Genomic DNA, 27,934 nt, shown 5'->3' on the forward strand with positions numbered 1-27,934 from the left:
TAACGAAGCTTTTTTTTTTTAAATCGTGGCCGCGTCGCCACGCTATGTGATGTTATTATACATAGTCTATATTATAGTAGTGACACTACTAGCTATACTAGGTAATATAATAAAACTGAAGAATTTGCTTGTTTGTTTGCTATGTTGAACGCGCTAATATCAGGATTCAGGAACCACGGGTCGGATTTGAAAAATTATTTCATTCATTTGTTAGATGGTCTATTTATAGATCTTATAAGATAAGCGAAAACTTACAAAACAAAAATTATTTAATATTTTTGTACGTTTAAATAAAATAAATCTTTACTAATATTATAAAGCTGAAGAGTTTGTTTGTTTGTTTGAACGCGCTAATATCGGGAACTACTGATCCGATTTGAAAAATTCTTTCGCTGTTAGATAGCCCATTTATCGAGGAAGGTGATAGGCTATGTATCATCACGCTACGACCAACAGGAGTGACAGACAGAATGCACTGTATGCATTCACGCAAAACCTCCCACTCGCACGCCCTTAGCAACTGTCCCCTCGCCTGTCATGGTCTTATGCTGTTCAAAACCGCCTGGCATTGTACATACTTACTCTGAGACGTTTATTTGAAGACATATAAAAATTTCGAGTATACAGGATAAAGTTTATTTTACCCCATCAACTGTGCGTTTTCTAATTGATCTGTCATATACTTCTGCTTATTGTAATCGCCTGTCAATTTTTTTTTAAGATGTACAATAAATAAACTTTATCCTATTAAATTTTCAAATTTACAGAAACAAGTTTAGAAAACCAATTTTATTAACAGTTTAAAAAATAAAGGGGCTGATGACGTGCAGGGCTGACGCCTGCCAGGTCATGGCTATTGCTCTTAGAATGCCATAAATCGTAAGTATACAAATTTCTAGCCTTACAGTAAGACCGTTAGTCCCAGGGTTCACTGGCTCTCCAGCTATTAATCTGATCGTCCTATTGACAATATGGTAATTAAAAAAAGCTCCAAATTAGAAACAGTACAATAACGTGATGATCTAACACTTAAATGATACTGTAATCTTATTCACTATTATGTGTTAATCTGTTAAATTGCGTTGAAAATAAAATGGACTTGGCGATATTAAAAAAGGTGCTCAAAAAAACGTAAAACGCAGTTTGCAATAAGGAAAGAAAAACACTGAAATTTTATAGACTTGTCCCCATCAGATTATCATTTGACATAGCAATTGAGAGCTAGCAAAAATGTTCTGTACAACATTAAACATCGGTTTACATAATTGAAGTTAGAAATGTGTCAGTTCAGTACACCTTTAGTTGATTCTTGTCGTCGAAGCCGGCGGAATGGCCAGCGTTGCGAACAATAAAAGAGTTCCCATCGAAGTGCATTCGCCTCTCGCCGCGTCTGTTCACAAAAATCCGCCTTACATTGCCGCTACGTGATCAGAATCTTACGATTACTTCAATCAGCCTCATGTCAAATAAATCTATAGCAACCAACTGATATTGCGTGCCTTGTTTGAGGCATGCGAATTAAATGTCAATCAGTAAAAGACGACAGGCGCCTATCTAAACTATCGTAGGTAATCACGATTCATTTCGAATTTATGGTTTTTCCAAGTAGCTTCATAACAAACAATAAGATCTTGGTAATATTGCAAATTTCTTTGTCTAATCAGCTTTTGTAAGTCACGAATATAATCAAAAAGTTAGAGAATTCAAATTATAAACAACAAAAATGAAAGAAAGGGGGTTAATGTAAACTAATGTTTTAATATGGCTGTAAAATTGAGAGGAATTTAAGTTTTTTGATGACGGCTATTTAAATCAAGTAAATCCAATGAATAAAATGCTCTCTTTTGTTTTGTATCTCACCTCACGAACAAATGCTGAGTCTGTCCAAGCGAGGCAGTGCAGTGCAGGAAGGGGCTGGTTATGGAAGCCGACCCATTGCTGGGACTCGTGCGCAACTGGTACTTGTGGCTGCAGCGGTGGATTCTGTGAACATTGCTACAATTAAAATAGACATTTAAAAATTATAACATGTAACTTTTGAAAAAGTTTCCTTAATCTAGAATTGATACGAAAGATTAGTTATTCATGGTAAACATTTGTTGATCTACAATTTGATGCGGGAAACTGTAATGTTGTCGCTCCTCCTAATGTTCGGGCAACAACATTTGAGTTTTCAATATGCATTACTCTGCTGCGCGCAGTATTGCCAACGACTCTGCAACAAGCTGATTAAATTTGTTGTTAACTAAACAAATGTTTGCGGTGAATACGGAGCTTAGTGAAATTCATTAAACATCACAATGTTTGAAACTAAACTTTGCCATTACCAATAATTGTAGTAACGTATTAGCATTATAACCTGACAAGTCCATCAGCAGTTTGGCTGACGCGAACATTGTTGATGATCCAATTGTCGATGCCATCGTCTGTGAGCCAGTATTGGGCAGCTTGCAGGAGAGACAGCGCCTCGTTTACGTAAGACGGCCCGTGGCGGGACTCGCTGCTGAGGCAAATTAGGGAATATGCGAAAACTTTATTTCATCTCATTGATAGGATAAAATATAAGGATTGAATGTTTTGTTGGAATCACTCTGTAATAATTTCGTGTAACAATATCCCAATACATTATTAATATCTGAGTTCGTAGGAATTTTCTAGCTAGGAAAACTGAGCCTCTTTGAAATTGATAACAAAAATTGGGAATAAAAATAACCAGGTAACATCTATTGTAGGGAAATAAGCCCTTAGAAAATATTTCGATAATTGTATGTTACATAATGATCATGATCATTATCCGAACGAACACAAAAATCTGGAAAAACAACCTTTCGTAGGAATTATTATCTTAGAAATATATTTCTTGTAAAAAATAATCGTTATATAACTATGTACATCGCTCAATGTCTTCTAATAAGCCTATTAAAGAAGTAGGATTAAATGTAAAAATAAGTACTTTAGAACAATCATGGCTATTGGTTGAATGCTATTAACAAAATACAATCTGAACAAGTAGGTATTAACATATTACGATTAAATTTTTTTGAAAATATTGGTCAATGTGACGAATTTTTCATATTTTAATCTAATTTAGTTTCTGGGTAGGTACTAAGAAGGTGCATGCATGGATAGGTTCCTCTACTAGTACCTACATAGGTAGTTATTTTTTTTATTTCTAGGTATAAAATAAAAGAACATGTACCTACATTTTCACTACAAGTACAAAATAAACCATCTTTATTAAATAACAATAAATTAATCAAGAATTCTAGTTACGCCTTTCTTAATGTTCTATTATTCTGCACGTTCAAATCAATCATCTATAAAAAGAAAAATGCTTAATGAAAAATTACTAGTTATCTAGTACTCCCAAATAAAGAAACTATTCACCAAACTAAAGATACTCGCAACAGATTCGACAACTACTAGCAACATATCGGCTAACTTGTAGAACACATTGAGAGTGAAATCCTGGCTCATGTCCAGGAAAGTGTCCGTGGTGGTCCGCGTCCCGGCCGCGTCCACGAGGTACACCAGTGCGCACTGTTCCGCCGTGAACGAGACGCCCTTGTACCACATCTTGGCGTACCTTCAGAGATTACGCTAGTTAACACTTAGTAGAAACAACTAGACTATTATAACTTGGAACAGGTGAAGCTCTTTTTTTTCGGTTGCATCTTATATACGAAAATGTACAAAAATATTAATTGTAATTTAGTTACGTAATTAAAAGTACTACCAAAAATAATGTAGCTCTAACTTTAATCTTAAAATACGTTGTTTTAAAATAATATGCAACAAAATGTTCAATCAAATATAGCTGACGAAAACAGCACGTTAGGTAACATGTCGGAAAAATATATTCTCACGTTCCACATCGCTGGAAGCCGATGGCAAAATGTGTTGAATAGCACTGGGGAAAATGCATTTTTCAGATAGAATATGTGAGCTTACTGAATGTAAATCGATTTGACAGCTTAGCGACCGAAATATTTACGAATCATTTTATATGTATCTATATTTAGCATTTATCACAGTTGGATAATACATAAGTTAACATAACCAGTAAGATATCAATAAGGGTGCACTCACACACATCAGTCACCGTCACGGCACGTCACCGGACAGGATTAAAAAAAAATATGTATCAATAGTTCTAGTATGACTCTGTTCCCACACGAGTCACGACAGTCGCCGGCACGAAATCTATCAGTGACGTCACCGGTCAGGCACGTCAAATAATCTTTCCATACATGTATCATACTTTTATCCCCACTCACCCGGTGCCGTCACGTCTCAGTTCAGTCAGCGTCGTGCTACCGTCAATTGCTACATGTTCTCTAGCGTGACACACGTCTAATCACTGACTAACCTGATGTATGTGTTCAATGATTCAGTCAAACCGGCGACGTGACTGACGGACAACATGACGGTGACTGGTGTTTGTGGATACGTACACAAACCGTCACCGATCAGTCATCGGTGACTTGACGGTGACTGATGTGTGTGAGTGCACCCTTAGCCACCCATGAACAATTGTTGTTGACTAGAATTGTAAACGACGCGGTCCAGACTCGAGAGTCGAGAGGCGTCAGGAAATTGGACATTGACCGCTCTAGCTCACATGACTACGAAGTAGGATGTATTCCATCCGGTGTCAAACCGAATGTTTTGACTTTACCGTCCTATAAACCTAGGTTATAGAACTTAAAGGTAGAATAAGTATTAAAAGTGTTGGCTAAATCAAATTTTCCGATGTAAGTAACTAAGTAATACAAAGTCAAACATTCATCAAAGTTGGAAATTGTTATAGAATTTACTTATTTATTTATTTAATAAGGTGCACAATATAATATAGAATATACCTACCTATTACCTAGTACTTTTCGGCAAATAAAAAGTAGGTAATTAACCTTTTGAACGCCAATGACATCTATAGATGTCATGCGCAATCGTGCCCTGTGCGCCAACGACACCTATACATGCCAAGAAACAGATCATAGATAAATACAAAATAAACATATTAAACCTTTACTTTTACGTGTTTTATTTATACAGTTTATGAACTGAATCCCCAGTTATTACATAATTGTACACAGTAAACAAAATTGCCAAGTAGTTATTCAAATATTTGATGACAAAAAATAACTTAATTAATGGCTAAAAAAGCATGTTCTCTCGCGCCAATGACATGTATACGTGCCTACTAGTGATGTAGTGTAATATTCAAGTAACTTCATTAAAATTTTAGCGAAATTACTCTAATTCGCTTAATTTTTGTAATAACTACAAAAAAAATATATAAGCTTAGTCACTGAGAAAAAAGGTAAATACTACATTCTTTGGTATAATACCATATTGTCTATATTGTGGATATTGTTGATTTGAATATTTTCCTTTTCGCCAATCATGCGCATCCCTAGCACAGTATCGATATGCAATCCCTTCTGCGCCATTGACATGAATAGATGTCGGACTGGTGACGTCGTAAGCGCGTGCCGTGTTGTTAAGTGCGGAAAGTTGTAAAAATATTTTATCGAGTATTGCCGAGAGTGTGAGTGCCTTTATTAGAATATTCTTATGATACAAATTGTCGCTATGTCATATCAAAATATGGTAATTGACCTAAATAGGTACCTACATATAATTAGTATTTGTAATAACTCAAGTATTAAACTAAATGATTGGAAAATAAATATGTAGTTTTAATGCAATTCCCTTTATTTAAAGGTAATAGTTGTTTTGATATTTACAAATAAACACTCCACAATGATACCTATAGTTCATATAAACTTAATAAATAAACTCGATAAGTTATAATAATATACAGCTACACATCCCTAATCAGAAGCGAGAGATTATAAAAAAAAGGATGGTTGCCCGCGCCATTGGCATGTATACATGCCAATGGGGCGTAACTGATAGAGAATAGTGCTGTAACTTGCTGCAATTTTATATGTATTTTTGTATCTCAAAAGGTTGATTTTTTTTGTTGATAGTTGCTATAAATGTGGTCTTAAGTTTTTACAGTAGGAGATGAGGTTAAATAAATATTATTTTTGTGTTATAAGCTGTTTATTCAAATATTCAGACGTGAATTATTATGTTTATCGATAACATTTTGGAATCCCTACTATTTTCAAGGTTATCTCATTGAATTTGTGGCTTGGCGTGGAGGGTACGGCGATGCGTTTTTGCTCTGGCGGTCAAAAGGTTAATATAATTAAATCGTGGTTGATCATTGATGCAAAGATACAAGTAAAATGCACTGCAACGCTACCATAAAAGCCAGCGCTAATATAGCAATAATTGTGTTATAATAAAATGATCGAAAATTTTAATTGCATTTCATTTTCATTACAAAATCAATTATATCAGTACTGTGTTGTGTGCATAAGTTGTGTACGCTCGCCGCTTTCCGAGCTTTGAAGCAACGGATATTGACCTGCGGTTTGGCTTTTCATTAAAATCAGTGCCTGTCACTAGTAGCGAGCGCAATTGAAATTCACTTACAAACAAACTGTCCAAACAGTCTAATATTACACTTTCTGGGTGGGGAAATTGTGCATTTAATGAAATGGGTGCAAAACATTGATGTTTTATTTTATCACAGCTTATTTTCGTAAAACATACACCTAAATATACAGGTAATGTAAAACAAAAATACATAATATGTGCAAGGAAGGTCATATCTTAGATTACAAAATAAAAGACAGATGGAGCGTTGCCGAACTAAACCGAATAATTTATCGTCATTTCCATAAAGCTATGTGTGCTGTCATTTCGCCGTTGCACTGTACGTACACGGTGCTTCTGTGTGCGTGTTATGTTACCAGATAATGAAAAATTTCCCAAAATTTTGCCCGACTACGGAAGAAAGAGGGTTATGTTTTTCGAGTGTAGGTATGTATGTATAATATTTCTTTGACACGCCCTGCAGTATAAACTGTTGGATCGATTTTGAGTTGTGACTTGTGAGGTGTCATTGCAATCATCTGAATTATGAAGGTAGCTGTGGTGGTAGTGACGTAGGCTACATAAATTATTAGCAGTCATGTTTTAATTTTTATTTTAATATAAATTCGGGTTTTTGATATTATTTTATAATATTGTAAAAATTATTTTATCACCTATCTAGTATCTACTAAAGTTATACGTGGACAAAATAATTTTATCCAATTTTTATTAAATAAATTACATTAAATTTATTAAATAAATTACATTAAAAAAAGTTTTTATTTTTCAAAACATATTGTTATGGGTTATTTTTCTTAAGCACACGGTGATATGAAGCAAAACAACTAAGCTATTATGAAGGAAACGTTTTATTTCATTGACGTACACAATCAATAGAAATCTTAACTAAAAGTAAGAACTAGGTACAACATATACTGATTATGAAAACAGTTAAACTTAACCAGAGGATAATAACTAGTAGGTAGTAACTAACGTAACTAATTTTAACAGGACTTATATCTAAGTAATCTTAACGAATTAGTGAGGGCGCCAGGAGGATTTTATTTATTGAAAGGGATCCTTCCAATCCCTGCCTTTTAGTTAGCTCCAGGTAGTAAAAATCAGTCGCATGGATATCGAACGCGTATTATTTTGATCGCGAGATTGAAGGCGTTTCATACAGGCTACAAACAAGACATAATTTTAGTTTTTATTTACTTTTGAGTTTTAATTATCTTAACATTATAGTTCTAAAATTATAACTTACCCCTTCTCGCACGAAAATAATAGCACAAACTTAGAATATGTAATCACACTTATAATAATGATATTATTTCAAACAAATTACACCGACAAACGGTGTGCCGAGATCCACTGCTCAACGACCACTGTCCTTTCAATGTCATCGTATAAGGATTTCCAGACGTTTCTTAAAAAATATTAATAATTATAAAAAATGCATTGAGATTCGTGTGGATTTGAACTTACGACCCGCGGATCTACGCTCCACATTAGTTCCACTGAGCCACTCATACGATAGCTCAAGTCGTGAAACTACGTTACAATTATTGTTAGTTTACCAAACATAACATTCCCCCAACCAACACAAGAAATGAGATGTCATAGTTTATGCATCTCATTTCTTTCATGCGTTATGTTCACGCCAGAGAGGCTTTAAATCCTTAGCATGCCAAATACCTATTGACTTACCATGACAATTATTTAGACGATAGATGTTATCTGATAACTTAGCTACTATTATGGCTTTTTCAAATTTAGGTGCTAATTTTGCCATAAATTTATTACTAGCATTAGAAAGCAACTTAGTTCTTTTCCAAACTACATCACCTATGTTAAAATTTGCCCGCCTACGTTTAATATTGTATAATTTTGAACTTTTATAATGTGAGGTCTTAATTTTATGCTCAACGTCGCGAAAAAGTTGGCTTCTTCTCTTTAAATCCATCAAATAATTATCGGTCTTAATGACGATAGAGTCAACATCTATTATTTGCGAATCCCTCGAATTTAAGGTTTTTGGAGGCACAGCAGTCTCCCTACCAAGAAATAAGTATGATGGTGTAAAACCTGTTGTTTCATGAATCGATGTTCTAATGGCATGACCAAAATTGTGTAAATGTACATCCCATTCATTATGTTTTTTTTTATTAATATATGTTGAGATCATAGTGCCAACAACTCTATTGACGCGTTCCGTTGGGTTACTTTGGGGATGGTAACTGGGCGTATACCAAATACTGGTATTGTATTTTGACATCAAATCCTTAAATAAATGAGATTCAAATTGTTTCCCATTATCTGAAATAATCGCTTGAGGCACTCCAAACAGTAAAAACTGTTTTTCAATAATGTCACAAATCTTATCGGCTTTTCCTGTTCGTAGCGGAAATAGAAGAACAAACTTACTGAATAAGCATGTAATGACAAGTAACATAGTGTTACAGTTTTTACTTTTAGGAAACGGTCCCATGAGATCTAATGAAATCACTTGCCACGGTCTAGTGACTGTACGATGACTACCCATATGCCCTAAGGGTAATTGTTGCGACACTTTTGCTCTTGCACACACTTCACACTTCCCGACAAACATCTTAACATCCTTCAATATGTCAGGCCAGTAATAATGTTGTTTTACTCTAAATAAAGTTTTCCGTACTCCCAAATGACCTGCAGTGACATCATCATGGCAACGTTTCAAAACATCACCTCTGAGAGCATGCGGAATGTACAATTTCCAGTCGTTAACTTTATCTGGATATTGCTTCAGATGAATTTTCTTATATAATAACCCATTTCTCACTTGCCAATTAGGAACCTCGCTACCACTAGTAATTTTTAAGACTTTATTTCTATACCATTCGTCCTTATGTTTTTCTAAATTGCTGAGAAAGTTACTTTCTATACAGTCTCCAAGGGCATCAATAGATCGTGATAAAACATCAGGAACAACGTTAGATTTACCGGGCCTATGGATTATATCGAAACTGAACTGTTGCAATTTCATGGCCCATCTCGCAAGTCTACCATGTGGGTCTTTCATTTTATGAAGCATTTTTAGTGCACTGTGATCAGTGACGACTGCGAAATGCGATCCATCTATGTAGGGTCTGAATTTTTCTATAGCATACACAATGCTCAAAAGTTCTCTTTCCGATGTCGTATATAATTGTTCTCGCTCATTAAGTTTTCTACTAAGAAAAGCTATGGGTTTCTCGACGTTGTCAACTTTTTGACATAAGACTGCTCCTATACCTTTATTTGAAGCGTCGCATTGAATAATAAAAGGTTTATTAAAATCAGGACAACAAATCACTGGCGTCGTGGTTAAGAGTGTCTTTACTTTAACAAATGCGTTATCTGCCTCATCAGTCCACTTAAATGTTTTGGATTTTCTCCCTTTTGTCAACTGATGGAGGGGTGCTGCAATGAGTGCAAAATTTTTAACAAACCTTCGATACCAACTTGCAATTCCAATAAATCTCTTTAAGTCTCTTAAATTTTTAGGTCTTGGGAAATTAATAATAGCTGACACTTTTTCAGGATCAGTACGCAATCCATCTTTATCTACAATGTATCCCAGAAAACGCATACTTGAACGCGCAAATTTGCATTTTTCTATATTTATTGTTAAACCGGCATCTTTTAATATGCTGCACACTTGTTTTAGAATGTTCAGATGTTCCTCTAACGTTTCTGAACAAATAACAATGTCATCCAGATAAGCCCAAACTTTGCCCTCTAAGGCATGAAACAAAATATCCATGAGTCTTTGTTGTGTTTGTGATGCATTTACAAGACCAAAAGGCATTACTTTAAAATGATACAACCCTCGACCAGGCACTGCAAACGCTGTCTTCTCTTTACTACACTTATCCAGTTCAATTTGCCAAAAAGCAGTTTTGAGATCTAGAGTACTAAGAAATTTTGAGTGTCGCAAGTTGTCTAATATAGAAGCCACTCTAGGCAAGGGGTATGTATCTCTTTTAGTGACCTTATTCAACTGCCTACTATCTAAACAAAGTCTATTGGAGCCATTTGGTTTTTTAACCAGTACTATTGGAGAACACCAAGGACTGTAAGATGGCTCTACTACATCCTTGGCTAACATTTCATCTAGTTCACGTTCAATAATTTTCTTAATAACTGGAGAAAAATTGTATTGCTTTTGGTATATCGGTTTACTATCACCGGTATCTATTGTATGCTTCAGAATTGTTGTTCTACCTAATCCTGACCCAATTTCTTCCTTAATATAATTAATAACCTCATATAAAGACTTTTTCTCATTTTCATTTAAATTTTCTTCACTTATAATTGCTGGTTCTTCATCTGATACCGTATTAATATGTAAACCCTCTTCTATATCATAACCTTTAAATGTAAACCCTATATCAAATAATTCAAAGAAGTCCTTGCCTAAAATCAGGTCTTGAGACAGATTAGGCATTACCAATATCGACATGACGTGAAATTTATTATTAAATTTAATGGGTACATCAACAATTTCAGAAAGAGTGTGATTAGTTCCATCTGCAGTAGAAATGTAAACGGGTTCTCGTTTCTGCGTCTTTAAGTTTACAACCTTTAAATATTCTATAAACCTTAAATTACCCACGGATCTAGTAGCTCCCGAGTCCAATAAGCCACTGAATCTTTTACCAAGGATGTTAATACAAACGTATGACCTATTATCACACTCCTTCCGAAAGGTCAGAGGCGAAATTACTTCTTGTGACATGAATAGCCGGACGTAATTTAACCAGTTCTGCCACTCAATACTGTTTCGACTAAGGGGAAAGGTTAGTTGGCAGTGTCTTGCCCTTCCCCTTTCTCGTTTCCCATACAATTACAGTCTTTAGATGTAATGCCAAATCGACCACACCTATAACAAAAAAGTCGTTGCTTGGGCGCTGCACAAGATCGAAATAAGTGTCCAGATTCACGACAATTCCAACATCTGGATTTATTACTATATGTCTTTGGAACTAAAGCTTTTACTTCATGTATCTCGTGATTATTTTCAATACTAGACTTATAGGCTAAATCCGGTTCCATAGATCTATAAGAAGATTTAGGTTCTTTGAAGTTATCACAATTAATTTTGGTTCTTTCCAAAATTCTCAAAACATTAATCAAATCGGAAATAGAAGAAAATACGTCCCTACATACGGCTCTTTGATAGTACGGTTGAAGATTTTTTATAATTATCATTATTTTCTCCATTTCCGAAATTTTGTTTGGAAGTCTATTAAATAAATTTTGCATGACGGATACGTAAATAACTACAGATTCATTAGAACCCTGTGTTCTAGATTTCGCTTCAGCCAGCAATTCTTCTTGATAGTACGGCGACTGAAAATTACGTTTTAATAAGATGACTAGTTCATTCCAGTTTTCTATATATTCTCTATTAGCGCGAAACCAAATTAAAGCATCTCCCTTAAAAAAATCAATAGCGTGTCTCCAAAGATCTTCATCCGTTGCATTTCTAGCATATTTCAATTCATTCACTCGCTCAATAAAAGCGTTAACACTCAAACTAGTGTCGCCCGAGAACTGAACACCCCATTGGCTAATAGGCACCAACTTGTGTCTTAATATTTGGGTCACTTGAGCATCATTTACTGACGTCGAATTAAAAACGTTCGCCGGTAATTTATCATGAAAATATTGAATGCCTAAATCATCATGAGCAAAGCTAACTCTCTTCTGTTCTAAGTCTACTTTCGAAGTGCATTCTTTGTTTAAATACGTTTCGCAGGGGACTTTAGATGTCGACGGCCCAATGACGTCAACATCCAATTCATTAAGTATCTTATGACTATCTTCACCCAATGATTTTTGTAGAATTTCTTTCATTTCCTTAGTAATTTTATCATCATCCTCCATATCATCCTTAGCCTCTAAATCATTAAGTAATATAACAGCCTTATCCGACAAAGCTTTGTGCTTCTCCTTATCTAATGTTTCAGCTGCTTCAATGAATTTTAACCTATTCATCACATGAATTAAACGAGAGACTAAACGTTTATAAAGCTGCTTATCAGGTTTTTCTTTTAATTCGGACACATAACGTAAAATGCAATCTAATTTATCTGAGCATATATCTAATTCATTACTAGGATTTTCACTACATTGGCTGGGTGCTTTTAATTCATAAGAAACCAGTTTTAAATTTTCAACATGTAACATTTTTTTTAAAACAAGTTTTAATGCTGAGGCTAAGCCCCCTGGATGCACGTATCCACGGCACGCGAGTTCAAACTCCACCTCATCCTTTAACAAATACTGTGGATCCATAATTAAAAGGTAGGTATACTATAAAATCTAATGCGCTTATAAAAACCGTGCAAGAAAGAATAAGTTGTATCCTCAAATAATTTACATATAAGTGTGTATAAAAAGATCACTATCCATGTAACACTAAATCTTATTATATTCGATCAACAAATTTCTTATAAACAATCATTCCATATAATATACATATTACACCAAATCCACAATAGTAATAAATAGAAATCTTATTGTGACAAGTATTAAGCACTTACATGTATTCAAAAAATAATGTATTTAAACTATTTTAAAATACTAAATTAAAACTAAACGAATTAATCAAGTATCTATTATTGAGATTAACCCACTAGCTAATTAAAAATAACAAGCACAGTTTTGTTAAATTAATATACTAAGAGTATAAATAAATAATCCCATTGTTTTAGCGTTGGGCGCCATTTTGTTATGGGTTATTTTTCTTAAGCACACGGTGATATGAAGCAAAACAACTAAGCTATTATGAAGGAAACGTTTTATTTCATTGACGTACACAATCAATAGAAATCTTAACTAAAAGTAAGAACTAGGTACAACATATACTTATTATGAAAACAGTTAAACTTAACCAGAGGATAATAACTAGTAGGTAGTAACTAACGTAACTAATTTTAACAGGACTTATATCTAAGTAATCTTAACGAATTAGTGAGGGCGCCAGGAGGATTTTATTTATTGAAAGGGATCCTTCCAATCCCTGCCTTTTAGTTAGCTCCAGGTAGTAAAAATCAGTCGCATGGATATCGAACGCGTATTATTTTGATCGCGAGATTGAAGGCGTTTCATACAGGCTACAAACAAGACATAATTTTAGTTTTTATTTACTTTTGAGTTTTAATTATCTTAACATTATAGTTCTAAAATTATAACTTACCCCTTCTCGCACGAAAATAATAGCACAAACTTAGAATATGTAATCACACTTATAATAATGATATTATTTCAAACAAATTACACCGACAAACGGTGTGCCGAGATCCACTGCTCAACGACCACTGTCCTTTCAATGTCATCGTATAAGGATTTCCAGACGTTTCTTAAAAAATATTAATAATTATAAAAAATGCATTGAGATTCGTGTGGATTTGAACTTACGACCCGCGGATCTACGCTCCACATTAGTTCCACTGAGCCACTCATACGATAGCTCAAGTCGTGAAACTACGTTACAATTATTGTTAGTTTACCAAACATAACAATATGAATGCGAATAGCGGTAGTTTTTAGTCGAGAATGCGGGACATTTTATTTTCATCATATCCATCATGTGTTCACATGAATTAAATCGCAAGCGAAAACGACGCTTTTTATAAAAGTAACAAAAAATGTATAATGCTTTTTAAAATAATCTAATAATGACCATGAACTTTTATTGCACTATACAAATAATCACATTCACGATCGAAAAATCCAACAGCACTACCCCGAATATCTTTTAACCATTTTACCCCTAAAAATGGCAAATTCATTTTCAAAATACTGGCAGCATACGTTGAAGTTTTGAATTCCTTCGTATTTGTAAAATTATTATTTGTATACAAAATTAAATAAGCCAAATAATCTACAGAAAATCTGTAAAACGATGTTTTATCTTTTTGTTTGTTTTCGGGAACAAGTTTTACAGCGTTTTAATATCACAAGACAGCATTTTTTTACTAAAATATCAAACCCATTTTGACGTATTGCATGACACTAGAATCGCTATAGCACTAGCGGAGGAACGTATTCGTTTTTGATTTCGTATTTTCTTTGACAAGGGCGATGAATGATTGACATGCTCCATCTGTATTTTATTTTGTAATCTAAGGGTCATATTATATGTGATGCTAATAATTAAAACATTAATGCAAAGCAACTTTGTATGCATGATGTTTTAATTCCCTTGATAAAATAAAGATGAATAATTTTGACGTTCGAGCAATATTGCGTTATCTTAATATCAGGCGCAAATATACATATAATGTGATTTGTTCGGCGACTTTTTACATGTGTTTTGTTGTTATTATTCGGCTCGCTTATCGCCATCACTACCAACTTGTACCGACACCAAACACTGTTTCAATTTCTGAAATTAACGACACTACATACCTACCTTATAAAGCACACAGTTGTTGGAATGAATAGGTATTAAAATGTCGACTATATTTATTTACTCTACATACTAGCTGCCCAGACAAATTGAAATACTTCTCATCTCATATTGGATTGACGGGGATTGCGAACATGCGAAGTTTAATAATGGATTCTGAAATTCAATTTTCATGTGCATTTTTCATATATTTTTATTCCGTAATAATATCTGGAGGCACAATAGAACGAACCTAATATGATCAACAATGCACAATAGACGAGCATATTAGGTTTGTTGTATTGGAACATATTAATATCGTATTAACCTACGATACATATTACATATTTTTCATCAAGAAACATCTATTACGGATTACCGATTCCTATATATATCTACTTACTTGTTATTCCCTTGCTGGTGGCGAGCCTGTATCTCGACCCGGGAGCCATAGTGGTACACTCGACCGTTCGGATGGATGAGGGCCGCCGCCGCCCCAGAGCGGGAGAGCGCCAAAATTATGTTGTTCTTCGCGTTTGTCACTCGCACAGCGCCGTCGATCGTCATGTCCACCCTTCAAATTATTAACTGCGATATTGCCTTCCATAATGGCACTTTACGGTACTAATAACCGCATTATGTCCATTAAAATGTATCGATAGACTAATACGTTTACGTGCTTCGTTCGACGTTTCGGTAGCTAATATAAATGGATATTGGTCTTAACTAGAGAAATGCTCAGGATTTGAGAAATTTTAATTTATATTATAACTAGGTTTCCGCCCGCGGCTTCGCCCGCGCAGTCACAGAAAAACCCGCATAGTTCCCGTTCCCGAGGGATTTCCGGGATTGCGTCATTTTCCCGGGATAAAACCTATCCTATGTCCTTTCTCGGGTATCAAAATATCTCTATACCAAATTTCATGCAAATTCTTTCAGTAGTTAAGGCGTGATTGAGTAACAGACAGACAGACAGACAGAGTTACTTTCACATTTATAATATTAGTATGGATTACTTTACAATTTTGTTACCAGCAGTCGTAGTTATCATAAAACACACTGATTAACGATCTTGGGCGGATAAATCGATTATGTACTAATTATTGACATCCTCTTTCTTATAAACATAAAATATTGCAATTTATCATTGCGACACATAACATGGTTTAGTATGTATAAGTAAACACATAGTTAAATGCAGATAAATTTAAATTTATTACGGAAATTAACATTTTGCAATTAGCATTTATATTCTAAGCTTATTTTAGTAAGTAAGAAGTCTATTTATTCTTTAGAGAAAGTAGAAATCGACCTCAGTTCCAACAATTATACTTAGATAGGATTCCTATTGTAAGATCGATATTGTCACGGGCTCACGGCTAGACCATGCCTAATTAAATGCTCTATTGAAACGTGAATATCGGAAACTCTACTGATGCGAATGTTTGAACAGCAATACGAAATTAACATTGATTGGTAATTAATTGACGTTTCGAATGCATCACGGCTTTATGCATGAATTCTCTTTAGACATATTGTTGTGCTGAAATGTATCTGAGGGTCACAGGTCACAGGTGATAATGATAATTTCAAAAGATAAATTAAGCACTATAGGTACCTAAGTAATTTTATCACTATCAAACCATAAAAAATTCTTATCTGCAATTAATATTATATTAATACAAAGGACTAAATTACACAATGCAAACAAACTTTCCACGAAACATTTAAGAAAACGTGTTACAATTTTATTACAATTAATTAAAGGTGAACAAAAAGAAGCCAAATATTTATTCAGAAAATAAAAAACTTAACTAATTATTTTTTGATAAGGTAAATTACAAACAATTTATATAAAGAGCGAGAAACAAGCTACTAATGTACGAATAAATATTGGAACCTCTTCACAATGGGCAGCGTTGAGCGAGTATAGAGGCAATTTCACGATAGTGAGAGGCTGAGGGCCTCCAGCTCCGGCCTAAATGTCTATGATCAACCGTCATAGACGTCCGTAGATTTTTCATAATCGCCGTAATGGCGGCCAACATCGACGATCATTTTGTTGGGCCAACGTTGCCCTTTGTGAAGAGGGCAATCAAATCTAATCATCCACGTACTTGACGCGATCCCTCAGCCGTAAACAGATAGTCCCGTGCGGTGTCACCGACGCATTGTACCCGGCGCCACCGACGACATCCGTTACCTGTGGCCACGGAACCATAATGCACGTTTCCGGTATACGGAGACAAAGGTCGAGCAAGTAAGAAGAAAAATAATATATGAAACAAAAAGTAAGACAATCGTAGGTAAATTAATATTTTTTTGCCATTTCAATAGCTATTAAAATTTTAAAGGACTACCTACGATAATGCAAATAATGTTAGAACCATAATAATTAATAAGAATTTTCTTTAGTGGAGAGTTTAGTGGATGATAGATAATATTATTGTCTGTAATATTTATTTTCCAACAGTAAGTAGGTAGCCTCAGAATGCGATTTTTATTTTAATAGATATTAACGTGACGGCTATAATCCTGAATACATTGGCCTTCCAACAGAATCCCAGATGCAATCCATTAAGATAAGCCAATTAAACACCAAAGCGAACTACCTAACCTTACGGTTTGGATTTACATAACGTACCTACATACCAAGTAGGTACACAAGTTTTACTTCTAAATGTTGCATTAAAAACTATATTAAAAAGTTATTTTTCATGTTCCACAAGAACAGGTTTTAGGAGTCAAACTTTATTTTTTTGAAAATTCTTTTTTATTCTGGCAAATGATCGACCAGCAGTTTATAGTTTTTACCAAATTTATTTATTTTATTTTTTTTTACCAATGACCCCTTTAAATAAAATTTTCGGAACCTAATATTCACTTAATTTAATAAAATAATTCACAATAAATATTATTTAGAAATTCCCTTCACGATGAGTCAAAAAGTCATTCTACGTAACAATAAGGAACCTAGTAAATTTAAATGTATGTATGTATAGCTTGTATACGTAGTATTATAATTATTAGTCTGTGGTATAGCGTAAGCGACGAGGTCATTACCCTTAAATTTAACCCCGGCTAGTTACCTCAAGTTCTCTCCAGGTGTCAGCGTGATAGATGTCATCGCCGGGATAAAAGGGTGCTTTACGTTGCAACGGGGCCCGCCATGGAGGCTGCCATGCAGTTGCACCCACTAACTCCGCCTGCCCTAAACCACCCTCGAGAAATTTGCTGTAATCTTGGAAAGCAGATAGATTCGACTCTTCCTGTGTAAAAGCAATTTTAGATTCGTCATTCGTGGTATAATAATTACTAATATTAACAATTAAATGCATATTTTATTTTACAATCTTTATAAGGACATTTTTACCTGATTATATGAATGTGCTGTATAAACGCTACGTGGGCGAACTGGCATTACGTCTTTTCTAAAGTCTGCACTAGCCATTCTAACACTTCTTCAACTTAAAACTGTTTAGATCATTCACTGTTAAAATAAAAAATACCAGGTCAACAAAGACTATCGTCGGCAAATGCTACATAGTACGAATCATTCTTCTGACGACTAAAAAGTGAAGGAAAAAATTAATTGACAGTTTTTTCATTCGCTTTTTGAAAATTAAAAAAATTCTATGTGGCTTAAAAATGCTTATAATTGGCCAGTATTAACCAACCTTCTTCCACAAAAAATCTTTGTGTATTATGTACCTACTGGGTTGTGCATGCTTATTGCTAACGCAGACCATTCAATTACGCCCTTTTAAAAACCAAGAACACTCCTAATTAAATCACTAGCTTTCCGCCCGCAGCTTCGCGAGCACGAAATTCGGTTACCTTGTTATATCACTTAACATGGTAAATTTACCTGTCCCACAGTATACCACACAGTATTTCCCAAGGTCTAGACTAGGTATTTTTAACACTGATTATGTGGTTTATGTGGTGGTTTAAGTGTGAAAGTGTAAATATACCGACATATAACATATCGTACTTAACGATGTAAAACTTGAAATGAAAATTTAAAAAACGTAACTTTTATTAAAAGATATCTTTAAAAAATATTATGGCGCCTGTATTGCAGTCCATTAAGGCATTATTACTACGTATAGAGAGGACGCCACGAACAAAATCTGTGCGACGACGATCTGTGTTTTTATTATTGTATTGCTGTTTTTAATTAAATCTATTATAACAATGCATACACTTATGTTGCGTAGATCGTGTATAGTTTGTATCGTAGATGCTTGCGTCTTCGTTCCCGACTATAGTCTATACTACACGACTTACTTACAATTGACAATAGTGCTAAAAAGTAAAATTCTACTAAGTCCAGAAGAAGACGGTTTTGAGGCGACGCGGACGGAGCCCCGCTTCGGGGGCATCTATTTTTGTGTAGTCAAAAAAAAACACGAACCTAACCTAACCCATACCCCTGTTACCTATTTATTTGCCTAAGTTTTCACTACATTGTATAGAACAAAGTAGCTTTCTTTGTCCCTATGTCTCTTTGTATGCTTAAATCTTTAAAACTACCCAACGGATTTTGATGCGGTTTTTTTAATAGATAGAGTGATTCAAGAGGAAGGTTTTCGATTGCTATTAAGGAAATGTATAGATTTCCTAGGCAATGTGTATAAAATAATTGATTTCACACATTTCCGTGCGATTTTAGGAATTACATGTAACATTTCCTAGGAATTTTATACAATGACGGATTATGTACATACATTTCTGTTAACATATTATATACTTGATTTTATATACTCAAGAAGCTTATATCTAATACACAGGAGATTTCAGTATGAACATTAACTTATAACAAGAAAATATGACGTTGAATGACGCCTGTATGTTTTTTATCCCTTTCACACCTAACTATAACTACCTAGGTGTGAAAGGGATAAAAAAACATACAGGCGTCATTCAACGTCATATTTTCTTGTTACAAGTTAATGTTCATACTGAAATCTCCTGTGTATTAGATATAAGCTTCTTGAGTATATTAAATCAAGTATATAATATGTTAACAGAAATGTATATACTTAATCCGTCATTGTATAAACTCCAAGATATAACTAGAAAGCTAGGGAGTATTCAGAGAGAAAGCTTGAAACTTATAAGCGCTTATCGGCGCTTGTCATGTTCATATATTTTCCTGCGCGGGTTGACAGCACTGACAGGAAAATATATGAACATGACAAGCGCCGATAAGCGCTTATAAGTTTCAAGCTTTCTTTCTGAATACGCCCCTAGGAATGATTTTGTTTGAAAACTTCCTACAGATAATAAATATCTTCAGTATCTGTTATAAAATGTACTTAAAATTTGTTATGACAACATTAAAATCCAACACAACCGTATTTTTTATTATAGTAACACTGCAGGACGGCCACGTTTCGCCAGCCCTGTTACTTTGGTCGCCAATCACTATTCGACAGTCGTCAGTAATTTTTACCATCCACGTCTATACAGTTAAAATCATTAAAAATGAGTGCCCTAACACCAGCACCTGCTTATAAAATTGGAATTGTGAAGCAGGTAATTCAATAATTTTAACATTAAAAATGAAATTTCTAATAGGAGTCAATGTTCGTGATACCTCGTGCCGACTTCATGGGTAGTTTGCCTTGTTGGCACCGCATTCATAACTTCCAAAATATAAATCTAATGCAATTAAAAAAAAATACGAGAAAATAATTACACGATAAACATTCCATTAATTTTCCTTTGGAAACATACATTTTACAGGGTAGTATTATGTCAATAAATATGATCAACCAATATTGTGGTTGATGCCATTAAATCTAGAAACTATTACAGTTTTTGTTTGTTACTATTTAACTGTAATTACTGTAAGCTTCGTAATTGCTAAAGATTTATGTTATTTATAGGTTTTATCAGGAGACACGATTGTCATAAGAAAGCAGCCGCAAGGTGGACCTCCGCCTGAGAAAGTCATAGCACTCTCAGGGATTACAGCGCCGAAACTTGCTCGTCAGAGGACTCCTAACAAGTAAGTAATCATTAAATTATAGAAATTTGAATATTTTCTCACGAGTTTCATACATACTACACATATTCCACGAAAGTAAATTACGAAAAAAATTACTGTATCAATATGCTATGATTCCTTTACTGCCTTAAATCAAGTACTACCTATATTGTCAAAAAATTTGGATTCAGGTTATTTAAATTTATTATTTGATAAACTAAAGTAAAATAAGTGAAAGTAAAAGGTTTTTGGGCTACTTTTACTTCATCACAGCTATCTATTACAATTATTGTATAAGGTGTCATATTATGAATTAAGAAACTGAAAAACTTGATTAATTAAACTGGTTTACCTATCTCTAGTAGAATTGGAGGAATGCAGTTATTGCACAATTTCTTACTGAACAAATATTAATTATTGTTGCTATTAGAATCACTGTACAAACAATCATGTTACTTAAAATGTGAATTAATAAAAGATTATTAATTTGATGTTAGTTAATTATCATTTTATTTACAATTTGACTGTAAAACATATTGCCTCGCTATATTTTCATTTACTTGGCCCAGCTTTGCAGCTATGCGAATAATGAATCATTTTGACATTAATCTTCATGATGTTGTTTTCTTCACCTGGATAATTACATGTATGAATTCTATTTTCATATAACAGATATGATGATGAATGCATAATATAACATATGTTTCATAATTGTAATAATTTAGAGTAATTTTTTACTATTATCAGTAAATTTACTGTTAAATCGTTTATTATGCCAATTGTTTTAATATTTTGAAAAATGTTATGTCCCCAAAACCCCACAGATCCATTCTTTCTATTATAATCCAGAAATTAGAGATTTCAGGTATAGCTACTTACAGCCAGTCCCAATATTGTATGAAAAGGTTTCATTATTCATTATTTCTTTATTTTAAAGATTTCTTAATCTTATTAATATAATATGTGAAAGTATAACACTATTGGACAAGATAAGGAATGTCTTTATATACTAACAATTATAAGTATAGCAAACAAAGACAAACAACATTTAAAATAATATAGTTAAATGCGAAAAATGTAAATATGGTGGTGGATAATATAATATCAAAATTAAATTGAGAAATAAGTTACATGCTGACTTTACTATTTGGGCTTTGTGCTATTGAATAAACGCTTCATCTGGGATTCAATTGTAGTTTTTATTACACATGTAATATAAGCTTTGCATGTGCCTGCTATTTATTTCATGTAAGCAAAAAGCGAATGCATTTAAGGCTAAAGGTGTTTTATAATTATACAATAGAAAGATTCATAAATTCTGTAAATTGAACAACAAAATAAAAAAATACTAAGCAGAATTGTGCCATTGCAAATTGATACAAAAATAATTTTATCCGTATCAGACTTTAATATCGTTTTGAATTTTCAGTGACAATGAAACACCAGACGAACCCTTTGCTTGGGAAGCACGTGAATTCCTCAGAAAGAAATTGGTTGGCAAGGAAGTCATCTTTACAGCTGAAAAGCCACCCAACTCAGCGACCAGGGAATATGGAACAGTATGGGCTGGTAAAGACCCCACTAAAAGTGAAAACATGAACGAGGCCCTGCTGGCTGAAGGTCTTGCTAAAGTAAGAGATGGGGGCAGGAATATACCCCAACTTAAGAAATTAGTTGAAATTGAAGATGTTGCAAAGTCACAAGGAAAAGGTGTATGGGGAACAGACCTACAAGTAAGAGAGCATTTTTAAAATTGACAAATTTTACAACAAAATGTTATAAGTTTTCCATTCTAAGTACAATAATTTTCTTCCTAGTGTGTAACTGACTTCTTTTTTTTTTAGAATCACATCAGGCACATCAAATGGTCAATTGAGAACCCCAAGGCTTTTGTGAACAAATTCAATGGACAGCCCGTAAAAGCTGTTATTGAATATGTAAGAGATGGATCAACTGTCAGGCTATGCCTTCTTCCTGACTTTATCCCAATCACATTGATGCTGTCTGGAATCAGAGTAAGTAGTATTTACATTTAAAAGTATTTACATTTAAAATTGTATTTCATTTTTAAATGAACCTATTCTACTCATTGATTAAAAAATCTGATTTAGAAGAATGGAGTTTTATTTCATATTATGTCAATTGCAAAATGGATGTGTAAAGTTAACAAAATTTAATCTTATTCAATGAATCTTAGTGCCCAGCTGTCAAGCAAGACGGTGAATCTGAGCCTTACGCGGAGGAAGCCCGCTTTTTCCTAGAGTCCAAACTTCTGCAGCGTGACGTGGAAGTTATCCTTGAATCTGTCAACAATAACAACTTTGTTGGCACCATCCTACACCCACAGGGAAACATCGCCGAGGCGCTGGTACGCCAAGGTTTCGCCAAGTGTGTAGATTGGTCACTTGCAGTTATGAAATCAGGTGCATTATATTATATATTTATTGATATGGACATAATCGAACTTACATGAATTACAGTCGCAAAATTCTAAGTTCAAACTGTGTGTAAGATTTCTATAAATATATATTTTCCAGGTGCATCCACATTAAGAGCTGCGGAGCGTGCGGCTAAAGACGCAAAGCTCCGTATTTGGACTAACTACACAAGCAATGCTCCCGTTATTGCTGCAAAGGACAAAGAATTCTCTGGCTTAGTGATGGAAGTGATCAATGGTGACGCCCTTGTTGTGAAAACATCAAACAATGTACAGAAGAAAGTATTCTTGGCCAGCATAAGGCCACCACGCGAAAAGTATGTAATATAACATTGCTGTAATTTATAATATGTACAAGTTTATTTATAGAAAAACAAAATATTGTTTATTATATTGATATAATAAACATGCCTTTGTTATAGGAATAATACTGACGAAGAAGGAAAACAATCTCCAAGACCCAAAGGATTCAAACCCCTTTATGATATCCCCTGGATGTATGAAGCTCGCGAATATCTCAGGAAAAAGTTGATCGGAAAGAAAGTGAATGTTACTGTTGACTATATCCAACCAGCGAAAGACAATTTCCCAGAAAAAATTTGTTGCACTGTTGTTGCTGGGGGAACGTAAGTATACACAATGCAAAATGCATTTTAAATAAATGTATATTGTACTCTACATAATTTTTATTATTATAGGAATATTGCTGAAGCACTTGTGAACAAAGGTTACGCTACAGTCGTCAGATATAGAAATGACAATGACCAGAGAAGTTCCCACTATGACAAGCTCTTAGAAGCAGAACTGAAAGCTCAAAAACTAGGCATCGGTGTTCACGCCAAGAAAGATATCCCAGCACACAGGATGCAAGATACCAGTGGGGACTCAGCTAAAGCAAAGAAGTTCTTCCCATTCTTGAAGAGGGCTCAAAAAACCGAAGCGGTTGTGGAATTTGTCGCAAGTGGGTCTCGCATGAGGATATACATCCCTAAAGAATCTGTGCTCGTTACTTTCTTGCTCGCCGGTATCAATTGTCCACGAGGCGCTCGTCCCGCGATCGGTGGCGGCGGCATTCAAGAGGCTGAGCCTTTTGGCGAAGACGCCTTGCAGTTCACTAAAGAAAAGTGTCTACAGCGTGATGTCATAGTCACAATTGAGGAAATGGACAAAGCTGGCAACTTCATTGGCTGGCTCTGGATCGACAATGAAAATGTGTCGATTTCACTGGTCGAGCATGGCCTGGCCTCCATGCATCACACGGCTGAGTCGTCTGAATTTGCGCGACAAATTAAGACAGCCGAAGAGAATGCGCGCAAGAAGCGCATCGGTCTATGGAAGGACTACGTAGAAGTGGAGAAGGAAGTAGAAAGGGAACGCGCTCCGGTGCAAGATCGTATCGTCAAATACGATAAAGTAATTATTACAGAAGTCACACCTGAAGGAAGTTTCTTTGCTCAAAATATTGATTTAGGCACAAAATTGGAAAGCCTTATGGATAAAATTCATCAGGAATTCAAGAATAACGCTCCATTGCCAGGTTCATTTGTCCCTAAACGGGGGAACATTTGCGCGGCTCGCTTTTCTATGGACGAGCAATGGTACAGAGCTAAGATTGAGAAATTGGCTGATGACAAGAAAGCTCACATTCTGTACATTGATTACGGAAACCGAGAGGTAGGCTAATACAAAACAATTCATACAGACAATATTTATTTACAATTTTGTCCGCATTTAATTAAAATCTAAAACAGTTTTTATGATAATATGAATAATTTCAGGTTGTTAGCCACAGCCGCTTAGCGTTACTGCCCGCGGGTACTGAAGTGGAGGCTCCCTATGCTACCGAGTATGTGCTTCTCGGAGTCAAGTTCCCATCAGACCCTGAAGACAGGCTAGAAGCAGTCCGAGCATTCTCTCTGGATACGCTGAACAAGAAGCTGCTTCTCAATGTAGAAATTCGTGGCAGTCCACCAGCTGTGACTCTCGTAGATCCTACAACCAACTCTGATTTGGGCAGGGTTAGTGATCGTTTTCATAAGATGTCTTTGACTGATTTGCTGCTTGTTATTTGATTATTCACATTATTTTCGAAAGTGTTTATTTTTTACATGGCTTCTCTGTAGATATAGATATTCCCTCCTCTTTTGGTAGTGAATTAAGTAGTAGTTCCATTTGATATAATGCCAACATAATATATGTATTTATTACATAATAAATTTGTTTCAGTCATGATTAATTTCATTTTATCACAATCACTAGATACCTGCCACTAGATAACATGAATTAGCAAGATAATTTCTTTGTCACCTTTTAAAGTCTTATTTATTTATTTACTCTTTATTGTACAAAAGTCTTATAAAATAAAAGTACAACAAAACCATTCAGAATGTACAAATGGCGGCCTTATGGCTCAAAGCCATCTCTGCCAGGCAACCTTGATAAATTAATTACTTGATATATTAAGTCTTCATTGATAAATAACACTCAGGATACGAATTGAGAACTTTATTCATTAACAATGCGATGATGTGTGAACACTGATGTGTTGGCAGAACCTGATCAAGGAGGGTCTGGCGCTGCTGGAGCCGCTGCGCGACCACCGGCTGGCGGCGCTGCTGGGCGAGTACCGCGCGGCGCAGGAGCACGCCAAGAGCTCGCGCCTCAACCTGTGGCGCCACGGAGACATCACCGACGACGACGCGCTTGAGTTCGGCGCGCGCCGCTAGCCCGCGCTCTGGTACGACGCCACCGCGTCGCCGGCGCACACGCAGACCTGCGCCACCTGCATGTCGCCGCACATCGAGATGATCATCTACACCGTCATCTACGAGTTCCTCTAGACGCGCCCGCCGCGCCATGTGCACCGTTCGCGTGTTGACTTTTCGCCCCTCGACATCTCCGCGACGCACGTGAGATCGTCCCGTTCCGACTCCCGCGGACCTCCATCGGGTGTTTACAGTGTATCAATGGATTTTTAACGTACACGGTTGCGTGTGTAATTTTAATCTAAATAGATATTACAATTTTTGAAATTATTCCTTCGTATCCAGTAAGCTGCCCTCGACATCTCGTCGCGTCATTTAGACGTCATCGGCCACGTGACGAGTGTGCCTCGCGACTGTTGCGTTCGTCGCCGCAGTCGGGAGGTGCGTGTGCGTTCTTTTGTGTCTAACAGTTTCGCTATGTTTCAAACTAGTACATTGGCGTCGTACATTGGATAATCGCGATACTGTTTACACTTTCCATTTGATAAGTTCTCTTTTATGCAAAACTGTTTATCATGATAGCGTTGCCGTGTGCGCGTTTTTGTGAATGTGCGCGTACGAGCCGTTACGAAATACGATAGGTTATAAGCAAATTTTTAAAACGGTTATGTACCGTTTATTTCATACTTTTAAAACACTTTTTTCTACATATTTTATATTTTCGATGATTATGATCTTTATACAAAGTTGTCGAGTAATTACATAATAATGGATACAGAATAGATATATTTATTGTTGTAATTTATTAACTCGGAACATATAATAATTGATTAACTATGATGGTAATAGTTGTTAGAAAAGTAGTTGAGATGGATAGGAAATGTTCTCCATTACACATTGCTAACAAATGGATGTCGTAGTTCAAGCGCTTCTCTATCCATGCTGCAGATGTTTCTTTTTAAATGTGTCCTTGTTATTTCTTATACACTATTTACCGATTTAGAGGTATATTTTTATCTAGATGTATTTACTCAGATTCAATTAGACGCATAATGTTAGTTAAGTGTGATTTGTCTAAATTATAATAAGTCTGAATGCATTAGATGGTATGGGATGACGATTATTGTATAATATTACATTATTGATATACATGAAGTAGCCTATAAAGTGTACACGAGTACTTGCATATTAAAATATTTACACTTCGTATTTCGTACTTACACTTAAATTTACCTACCTCTCGTGCTGAGATGATCGATTTTTAATAAACTGCATAAACATAATAATTTTCAACTTAGGTTATTGATTAAACATTTGGGTACCACACGGTGCGTGGATTGTTAAAAATATCTTGGTATATTAAATAAATATTTAAGGAATTATAAAAGTTGTTTCTATTAAAATAACCAATCATCAAATTCATTTCATGTGTGTTATTTAACCTATAGTGTACAAAGCTTATCGTTATAAAAATATATTATTATTTTGTTTTTACTCCTCGCAAACGAGCAAGAAACAGTAAAGTTATCATAGATTAACTCATAAACTGATTTTCTCTAACGTTAGAGACCTGTGTTATAGACGAAATTTTTCATTTTACACGTTTACATAAAAAATTCGCCTATATTAGCATACGTGATGTAATACCGCGAATGTGTTAAGTTCCATTTATCATGTACACCAACTTGTTATGAATAAATAAATAAAATATGGTTAATTCGATGGTTCAACGGGTAGAAATAAAACTACAACTAATAACGATGTAAATAAAATTAAATACTATTTTTCTTGAGGAAATTATTGGGTTAGAAGAAAACAACTCGTATAACTTTTATTTTAGAAATGGTTTATTTAGATTTCTAATCAGATATAAACGAACAAGAAATAATAAAATTGTGCTAATTTATTACAATCATATCCCCATG

General features: G+C 34.8%; 3 protein-coding genes across 4 annotated transcripts; 1 reads left to right on the forward strand and 2 right to left on the reverse strand.

Moving 5' to 3' along the window:
• Window positions 1–952: 952 nt before the first annotated feature.
• fest (wurstfest) lies at window positions 953–18,323 on the reverse strand. 2 transcript variants are annotated; one of them, XM_090104387.1, is made up of 7 exons: window positions 18,246–18,323; window positions 17,962–18,141; window positions 16,990–17,075; window positions 15,276–15,446; window positions 2,360–2,500; window positions 1,861–1,983; window positions 953–1,390 (listed from the first exon to the last, which is right to left on the reverse strand). In XM_090104387.1, the coding sequence occupies exons 1-7, from the start codon at window positions 18,321–18,323 to the stop codon at window positions 1,288–1,290; spliced, it is 882 nt and encodes a 293-aa protein (XP_089960513.1). In that variant the 3' UTR covers window positions 953–1,287. The 2 variants fall into 2 exon arrangements, with proteins under 2 accessions (XP_089960513.1, XP_089960508.1); XM_090104382.1 differs by having other exon boundaries at window positions 2,360–2,503.
• Window positions 11,275–12,774, reverse strand: LOC149911232 (uncharacterized). The gene has a single exon (XM_090106561.1). The coding sequence runs from the start codon at window positions 12,772–12,774 to the stop codon at window positions 11,275–11,277; it is 1,500 nt and encodes a 499-aa protein (XP_089962687.1).
• Window positions 18,324–20,251: 1,928 nt separating the features above from the next.
• Tudor-SN (Staphylococcal nuclease domain-containing protein 1) lies at window positions 20,252–27,396 on the forward strand. Its single transcript, XM_090104397.1, has 10 exons — window positions 20,252–20,413; window positions 20,767–20,888; window positions 22,297–22,600; window positions 22,712–22,882; window positions 23,065–23,290; window positions 23,405–23,621; window positions 23,727–23,930; window positions 24,003–24,978; window positions 25,083–25,322; window positions 25,857–27,396. The coding sequence occupies exons 1-10, from the start codon at window positions 20,363–20,365 to the stop codon at window positions 26,028–26,030; spliced, it is 2,685 nt and encodes an 894-aa protein (XP_089960523.1). The 5' UTR covers window positions 20,252–20,362; the 3' UTR covers window positions 26,031–27,396.
• The last annotated feature ends 538 nt before the right edge of the window (window positions 27,397–27,934 follow it).

The sequence above is a fragment of the Colias eurytheme genome, chromosome 1 (assembly GCF_061535395.1).
Source record: "Colias eurytheme isolate Ceu_HAF_F1 chromosome 1, ilColEury1 Martin Lab GWU primary, whole genome shotgun sequence".
Classification (NCBI taxonomy): domain Eukaryota; kingdom Metazoa; phylum Arthropoda; class Insecta; order Lepidoptera; family Pieridae; genus Colias; species Colias eurytheme.